General features: G+C 41.8%; 1 protein-coding gene and 1 non-coding gene across 2 annotated transcripts in view; both read left to right on the top strand.

Annotated features, from left to right (window-relative positions):
* The first annotated feature begins 1475 nt into the window (after positions 1-1475).
* On the top strand, positions 1476-1582 carry LOC122072422. Its single transcript, XR_006138438.1, has one exon. It is a non-coding gene; the product is annotated as a small nucleolar RNA R71 (small nucleolar RNA).
* Positions 1583-8138: 6556 nt separating this feature from the next.
* The window catches only part of LOC122064775 (7-deoxyloganetin glucosyltransferase-like), a gene marked incomplete at its 5' end in the record, with an annotated part of 4699 nt that continues 3664 nt past the window's right edge, over positions 8139-9173 (top strand). Inside the window, 2 exons of the mRNA XM_042628533.1 lie at positions 8139-8532; positions 8658-9163. Coding sequence (XP_042484467.1) covers positions 8139-8532; positions 8658-9163 — 900 coding nt within the window. The remainder of the gene's footprint in view (positions 8533-8657; positions 9164-9173) is intronic.

Below are 9173 nucleotides of genomic sequence, written 5' to 3'. Positions count from 1 at the left end.
GTACACATAGTAAGGTAAAAGATTCACAGTTGCGCCAATGTCAAGTAAAGCATGCTCAATGTAGGTGTTGCCTATGACACAAGATATGGTAGGGCTCCTTGGATCCTTATACTTGGCTGCTATAGGCTGAGTAATTATGGAGCTAATGTTATCTGCCAATAACGCTTTTTTTGGGCACACTAGTGATACGTTTGTGAGTACACAAATCTTTCAGTACCTTTGCATAGGCGGGGATCTGGGATATGACATCCAAAAGAGGGATGTTCACTTCTACCTTTTTGAAGACTTCTAAAATTTTGTCCATGGAAGCAGTCTTCCTTTTGTTTACCAAGCGATTAGGAAATGGGACAGGATGAACATAAGGATTGTTAGGGATTTGCCCCTGTTCAGAAGAATCATTTTTGGTTTCCTCAACCAAATCATCTTTAGTTTCAGAAAAATCTTTAGGTTCATCAGACGAACCTGAAACAAGAGGCACACTTGTGTCCTCAACTGAAGGAGAGTTAACATGAGTAATAGATGAGGAAGATTTAGGAACCCTCTGTAAGTACTCTCTACCACTCCTAAAGGCATAAACAACATTACATTGGTTAGAGAGCCCTTGTTGGGTCTGACCTTGTACTATATTCAGTGGTGCATTAGTTGATGTTTGTGAACTAACAGGCTGATGATGCCTAGGGTTAGGCTCTGGTTGACTGGGTAAAGTTCTTTTCTCCCTCTCACGCATAATTGAGACAACTTGAGTGAGTTCTCTCGTAAGATTTTGATGGCTTGTCATGAGGAGGGCCATATTTTTTTTCAAGTCACTTATTCTACTTGCCTCTCCAGTGTTGGTAAACCCAGGGGGTTGCTGATAAGATGATAGGAGAGGGGCCCTAGGAAAACTAGCCTGAGGTCCTACATTTGACATAGGAAAAGTATTTTGAGAAAAAGATTGTTGTGCAAAGGGAGGCCTTTGGAGTCCAGGTTGACCTTGATTATGGAAATTGGAAGGCCCTGCTTGGTTGCCCTGATTCCAAGAGAAATTTGGGTGATTTCTCCATCCTGGATTGTAGGTATTACTATATGGATTATTCTGGTATAAGGCGTTAACACTATCATTAGAAGTGCCCCCAGAAGTGTTGGGCCATTCTTTTATGATATGTCCAGGGGACTGGCACCAAGCACAAATCTTAACCAAATTGATTGATGATGGCTCTCTAGGAACAATAGCCTCAATCCTCTTGATTAGGCTATCCAAATGGGCTTCCTTGGCTACTATCCCATCCACAAAATATCCTTTTCCTCCTATAGTTCTTTCACTCTCTTGGGTTGATTCCCACTCACGGGTTTTGTCAGCTAAGTCAAGTAAGAATTCCCATGCCTTTCCTTCATCTGTAAAGGATGTGACTCCCTCAGGGCACATAGACTCTATCATTTGTTTAGTTGGGTAATCAATACCCTCATAAATTATTTGACATAAATGCCATAGGTCTAGGCCATGGTGAGGGCATTCTTGGAGTAGATCCTTGAATCTCTCCATAAGTTTGGAAAATGACTCACTAGGCTTTTGCCTAAACTGAAGGATATCACTTCTAAGCTTATTGCTCTTGTGAGTTGGGAAAAAATTCTTAAGGAAGACAACTGTGAACTGTTCCCATGAGGTTATGGAATTTGTGGGTAACCCGTACAACCACTTCTTAGCTTGGTTTTCAATGCAAAAGTGATAAACCTAAGCTTAACAGCATCATCAGAAAGCTGTTGGATCTTAATTAGAACACATACCTCTTCAAATTCCCTTAGAAATAGGTATGCATCCTCAGAGGTCAACCCATGGAAGTGGGGCAACATAGGGATGTATTGAGATTTGAGTTCAAAATTATTGCCCTGGGCTTGTGGTAGAACTATGCAAGAAGGTTGGGCTGTTCTAGCAAGGTAGAACCTATCTTTCAAAGATTTAGGTGAAGGGTTTTGCTGTTGGTCTCCCATATTGAAGAGTTTTAAAGAGGGCAAACGTATAGGGTCACTACTTGTTGGATCTCTTCTTTTTATCCGATTCTTAGTATTGCGTACCCACTTAACACTCATGTAATAGAAAACTACCCACAACTAAAGTAAGAAAAGCACAAAAGAATGGATAGCAAAACTTTTTTTTTAATGATTTTTTGATTTTTTTGATTTTTTTGATTTTTTTTTTTGGCTTTTTGGGAGCTTACCGGCAGGGATCCGGGGTTGCTCAGGTCAATTCCTGAGGTACTGCTACAGGGCGAAACCTGTCTTTATCATACTGTGAGGCATGGCGACCTCCACTGATACAACTATTATTGCAAGTTGTTCTTCTCAGGAATTCAATAAAAGAAAAGGAAAAAATATAAAACAAAGCAAACAAAGCACTCCGATTTACCAAAAGAAAGTGAAAAATAACATGGAACTGTCTCCCCGGCAACGACGCCAAAAACTTGTTTGAGATTTAAAATGTAACCGCAAGCGTACGGATCAGTGTAGCTACGGGTCGAACACAGGGAGAACAACCACTTTATTTTTTTATTTCTTTTAATAATGCGAAAGTTAACTGATTAATGGTTGTGATCTAATTCTAATTACCGTCCTAAACATATGTATCTAAAATAACATCCTAACCATTCGTCATCTAAGAATTTAAAGATGCAAGCCACGTAATTAAAATTAAATAAATAAATAACTGAAAATAAACAACCCATGCAATTAAAAATAAATAAATAAATAAAGGAAAAAAGTGCTAAAATAAAAATAAAGTAAAAGAAAGGGGATAAAGCTAGAGAGAGACTCACAAGTAGCTTTCTCTACTTAGCCCGAGGGATGCATCATAATATGAGCTTTCCTACTTGACCAGAGAGTCACTCTTACAAGGGTTACTCTACTTGGCTTTAGGGAAAGGGAGACAATTAAAATAAAAGCAATAAATTGTTAGTTCTATGGCTAGGAGGGGCAAAACCAACACATACCCTAGCCATGAACCTTGGGGGAAAGGGATAGCAATAATGTAACGACTGAAAATAAAAATCCTAAATTAAGAAAAAAAGGGTAGTCAGAAGAGGGAATGAGAGGGCGGAGAGAAGACTACTGAAGGAGCCTACTTACTTGAACTTCAACCCTTGAACTGAAAACTTGATCGATTTGAGATACTACCAGTACTAAAAACCAGATCTGGAATAAACCAAATCTGAAATTTCTAGTACTAGAGAAAACAAATCTTGAAAAAAAAAATTGCTCCACGGCTCGTGATCTTGTCACCTAGATCTAAGCCTAGAACTATAACTTAAAAAATTACAACTCAATTGCATAAATCATAAACATAAAAGGGCTGAATAAAAATAAAAGAGTGCTTGCATTAATTGAAATAAAAAAAACTATTACAAAAGTGATTAAAGCAAAAATAGAGAAGAACTAAAACTAAAGAGTGAGAGAGGGAGAGAGAGAGCAACTAAAAAAAACTAGAAGAATAATGAATTGTCTCCTCTCCTCTTACATGAGTTGTATTTATAGGGAATGGGGAGGTAGGGTGACAAATTTCTCTTTCCTAAAAGAGAGAAACCCACAATTGATTGTGAGATCTTTTGAGACCAAAAGTACTAAGATGGAGGAGAGAGAAGAGAGAAATAAACTTGGAGAAATTTCCTATAATTTTTTTGCTTATTTTCTTTCCTTTTTTTTCTAATTTATTTCTCTTCTTTTTCTCCCTCCAAGGGACGATTTTCTTCTTGCTTTGTGTGGACAATATTTTGGTGATGATGTGGAGGAGAGAGAAGATTTGGACAATCTTTATTTCTCCTTTTTTTTTTCTTTTTTTTTTTTCCTTCTCTTCTTGCGCAGGAACCCTTCCACAATTTTTCTTGCTTCTAATTTGATGTGGAAATCTCCTCCATGCCCTTAGTGCTTTAAGTGAGTGAAAAGCAGGAAATCTTCAACAAAATCTTCTAAAAAAAACAACCATGAGATTCGAACTTGAGACCTCTTGGTGAGCAAGGGAATTTTGCACACCATAGCTCACCAACTACACTAGGTAGTTGTTGTTACCAAAAACGAATCTTCAATCACTTAAGGATGGGGTCCATCGATCCTTGTTGGCATTTAAAATATTCCTTGTACCTCTGAGACAATTGCAAATGGGCTGGTTCTGCATCTCAGTTCAGTTCTAATCCATTATTCTTTTTCTGGCCTAAAAGAATAATCATTTGTACGGGTGACCAAATGAATGTGTACTTTTAATTGAACACGTCCATCTTGCTCAGAATTTTGTCCTCTTCGCAACCATAAAAAGAAATAGGACCTCTTTACGTGTAAAATTAAAGATATAGCGCCCGATAGTCCTTAAGGCCTTGAAAATATAAAACCTGCAAAAAGAGAGTAAAACCCAAGGTAGCTCCATTCTAAATATGTAAAATGCATGCTTTACTACCCTAGATTTCACACATAAATGTGCTCATCAGGCTTCCACATTATCAGAACAGTTAGCGTCCCACTCGAACTCAACCTCTAGAGTCATACTCACACTCAATAACCTCTCCTACATTGTAGGCATTTTCAGTGAGCACAAACTCTAGAGACTACTTGTAGTCCAAGACTATCTCATGAGACAGCAGAGTTGGAATAGGACTCTCACATGTGATAATAGACTTTCTGTCCATTACTCACATATGTTAACAAAGTCCTACCCCATTAATATTAGAGTTTGAGTCTCTCACATGTGATCATAGAGTTTGTCTATAACTCAATAACTATAATCTCTATATAAGAGCACCATTGTACACTCATTAAAGTGAATGCCAATATACAATTTCAACATGGTATCAGAGCCGCATAAAGCTCCACCGACCACCCTCCTCCTCCCCACGTTTTCCCCTCTCCAATAGCCTATGCCCCTTCTTCTTTACAACTTCTTTGCAAAAAAAAAAAAAGAAGAAGAAGAAAGAGCCCAACGTCCCTCTCTCACCTATAGTTTAACCCACACCCCACTATCTCCAATAACACACTCTTTCCTCTTCTACCATAGCCGAACCATCCCCACCTCCCACATCCCTATCTGGTGCTCATCATATGATATCTCTAAAGCTCACATTTAAGAACTATGTTTATTAGCGCACACAGGTCGTACCTTATCTCACTGGCCAACGCCTCTTTGACTATGTCACCAGTGACAATCGTTGCCCTCAAGACCCTATCAAAGCTAAGGCATGGCGTGAACAAGATACTTTTATTATGAGCCTTCTCATCGCCTCTCTCTCTGAAGAAGCCTTTTTTTTAGCCGTTGGACGGACCACTAGCAAAGAGATTTGGGATGCACTTCATGCTGCATTCAGTTCTCCATCTACAACCAGGATTCTGTCTCTCAACGTCTCCCTTCAAAATCTGGTTCACAAACCAGATGAGACTATTACTCAGTTTCTCCATCGAGCCAAGCATCTCTCCGATGAGCTAGCAGCTGCAGGGAAGCCACCCCCATCAGAAGACTTTAACATCCACATCTTCCAGGCCCTACGCACTAAATATCAAGCCCTTGCCTCCATTATGATGGCACAAAAGGAGCCCATCTCCTACACCGACATGCATGGTCTCCTTATGAGTCACGAGAACCTTCTCCACTCACGCCTTCCCATTGTTGATCTTGCCATCGATGCATCAGCCCATGTCACTCACCAAGGTCGTGGTCCTCCTTCCACTGGTGGTCGTGGTACAAGCTCCTCCCGAGGCCGTGGTCGTGGTCGTGCTAGTGGATTTGGTTGCTCTAATGCATTCGCTCACAATCCATGCACAATCTGTGGACGCACTAATCATCAAACAAACACTTGCTACTACTGGCACAGGGACCTACCAGAGCCGCCATTCTACCTATCCCTCCCCATCCCTACAATCGGCCACCACCTCAACCCAACGCCTACCATACTACACCCTTCCCTACCTCTCAACCCCCTACCATCGTGCCTCCACCCCTTCACCCCACACCACCACAATCCTTCACCACCTCTTGGATCCCTGATACTGGAGCCACCCACCATTCCACCCCTAACTTAACCCAATTCTCCTCCTATGATCCATACACAGGTAATAACCAACTTATGGTTGGTAATGGTAAGGGCCTTCCTATATCTCACATAGGCACTGCTTCCATCTCTTCTCTCTCTTGTTCCTTTCCTCTTTCTACTGTTTTACATATTCCCACTCTCACTTGTTCTTTGTTATCTGTTCAGAAATTTTGCTGTGACAATAATGTTTACTTTGAGTTTTACTCTTCCTTTTTTTCTGTGAAGGATCTGAAGACCAAACAAACCCTCTTCACTGGACACAGTAAGCATGGTCTCTATTCCATTCCAGCATCACCTTATGCCAATCTGGCCTCTGCCTCATCTTTCAGTCACTGGCATCATCGTTTAGGGCACCCTCATGAACGTGTCATTCGTCTTATGTTACCTGGTCATCAGCTCGTGAAGTCTTCTTTTTTATGTTCTGTTTGCCAAATGGGCAAAGCTAGTAGATTGTCACTGCATGAAACTAGTACTCGTAGTTTCTCTCCTTTGGATTTGGTTTTTAGTGATGTATGGGCCCCCACCCCACAGTTTCTTCAAATGGGAATCGTTATTTTGTTATATTTGTTGATGACCATACTAAATATATTTGGTTTACTACTTTAAAGTTGAAGTCTGATGTTTACTCTGCCTTTCGTACTTTTCAGGCCTTGGTGGAACGTCAGTTCTCTCGCTCCATCAAGGCAATTCAAACTGATTGGGGGGGAGAATTCCGTACTCTCCCATCTTACTTTGCCAAGTTGGGCATCCAACACAGGTTATCTTACCCTCATACTCATGAGCAACAGGGAACAGTTGAACGTCGTAACAGACACATTGCTGAAACTGGGATTACCCTACTATCCCATGCAGCTGTTCCCCAGGCTTACTGGGATTATGCCTTTGAAACCGCGGTCTTTCTCATCAATCGCATGCCCTCCTCTGTCACAGGTAACAAATCCCCCCATCAGTTAGTTACCGGCAATTCTCTGGACTACTCTTTTCTAAAAATCTTTGGATGCCTTTGTTATCCATGGCTCCGTCCTTACAATCATCACAAGGTTGAACCCCGTTCTGCCTCATGTGTTTTCTTAGGATATAGCCCTTCCCATCATGGTTATCGTTGTATGGATCTCATCACCCGTCGTATCTACATATCTCGCCATGTCAGATTTGACGAATCTACTTTCCCATTTCACACTGCACCACCATCCTCCTCAACCCAACCCCCTCCTACTACCCCTCCCCTGTGGGGCATTGTACCTAACATACCTACCCCTCAACCTCACCCTAGCCCTCCGCCTACTCCCAAACCCCCCCATCCCTCTCCCTGCCACCCTAGAACTGCCCCTACCCGAACCACCCTCTAAGAAGCAGTAGACAGTTGCACGCTCCTCCACCGAGTCTGAGTACAAAGCAGTGGCCGATGCCTACACCGAACTCACTTAGCTTCGCTTTCTCTTTGAGGAATTAGGGATCCCTGTTCCCATTGCACCCATTCTTTGGTGTGACAACATTGGGGCCACTTACCTTTCGGTCAATCCGGTCTTTCATGCTTGTACCAGGCATGTTGAAATTGACTTCCACTTCGTTCGTGATAAAGTCGCCTTCGTGATAAAGTCGCCTCCAAGGAACTTCAAGTGCAGTTCATTTCAACACATGACCAAATAGTCGATATCGTTACCAAAGCTCTCAGCTCTACACGGTTCTCCTTTCTACGGGACAAGTTGCGGATTCGACCATTCAAATCCCCACCTTGAGGGGGTGTATCAGGACAGTTAGCGTCCCACTCGAACTCAACCTCTAGAGTCATACTCACACTCAACAATCTCTCCTACATTGTAGGCATTTTCAGTGAGCACAAACTCTAGAGACTACTTGCAGTCCAAGACTACCTCATGAGACAGCAGAGTTGGAATAGGACTCTCACATGTGATAATAGACTTTCTGTCCATTACTCACATATGTTAATAGAGTCCTACCCCATTAATATTAGAGTTTGAGTCTTCCACATGTGAACATAGAGTTTGTCTATAACTCAATAACTGTAATCTCTATATAAGAGCACCATTGTACACTCATTAAAGTGAATGCCAATATACAATTTCAACACACATCACCTTCGTCAACACTGAATTCAATCACAAACGCCTACTCAACTCAAGAGGCCCTGATTCTCTCAAGGGCTTACCTGACTTCCAATTCCATACTATCCCGGATGGTCTCCCACCTTCTGATATAGATGCCAACCAAGATGTCCCAGCCCTCTCTCAGTCTACAAGCACCAATTGCTTAGATCCTTTCCGCAAGCTTCTCTCCAAACTCAACACCACAGCCGACATCCCTCTAGTGACTTGCATAGTCTCTGATGGTATCATGAGCTTCACCCTTCAAGCTGCGCAGGATATTGGAGTCCCTGAAATATTGTTCTATCCGTCGAGCGCATGTGGCTTCTTGGCCCTCATGCACTATCTCCATCTCATGGAAAGAGGCCTTACACCTCTCAAAGATAGCAAATATTATGAGATAACAATCAAATTATTCAAATTTCTTGGACGTGAACCTGATATGGACTGCACTCTATATTCTATAATATCATAATCATCTATATGTTAACTATCATGTGTACTGTAACAGATGTGAGCTACTTGGAAAATGGGTATTTAGATACCCCCATTGATTGGATCCCTGGAATGAAAGACATCCGTTTGAGAGATATCCCTACCTTCATTCGAACCACAGATCCAAACGATATCTTGTTCAACTTTTTCGAGGGTGAAGCGGCTAGAGCTCATAAAGCTGCGGCTCTCATTTTAAATACCTTCGATTCCCTGGAGCAGGAAGTTTTGAATGCTCTCACTGTAATGTTGCCTCGCGTTTACAGCATTGGTCCCCTCCAGCTTCTGCTGAACCAGATTCAAGATGACGGTTTGGATTCGATCGGGTATAATTTGTGGAGAGAAGAACCGGAGTGTCTTGATTGGCTCAATACCAAAGAACCCGGTTCTGTTGTTTACGTGAACTTTGGGAGCCTCACGGTAATGACGCCTCAGCAAATAGTGGAGCTCGCATGGGGTCTCGCTAATAGCGAGCAGAACCTTTTGTGGATCATAAGACCTGGTCTGATGGCGGGAGACTCGGCCGTGAACCAAA

This window comes from Macadamia integrifolia, chromosome 2, assembly GCF_013358625.1.
Source record: "Macadamia integrifolia cultivar HAES 741 chromosome 2, SCU_Mint_v3, whole genome shotgun sequence".
Taxonomy (NCBI): domain Eukaryota; kingdom Viridiplantae; phylum Streptophyta; class Magnoliopsida; order Proteales; family Proteaceae; genus Macadamia; species Macadamia integrifolia.
Note: the sequence above shows the minus strand (reverse complement) of the source record. Positions and strands in the feature narration are given on the sequence as shown.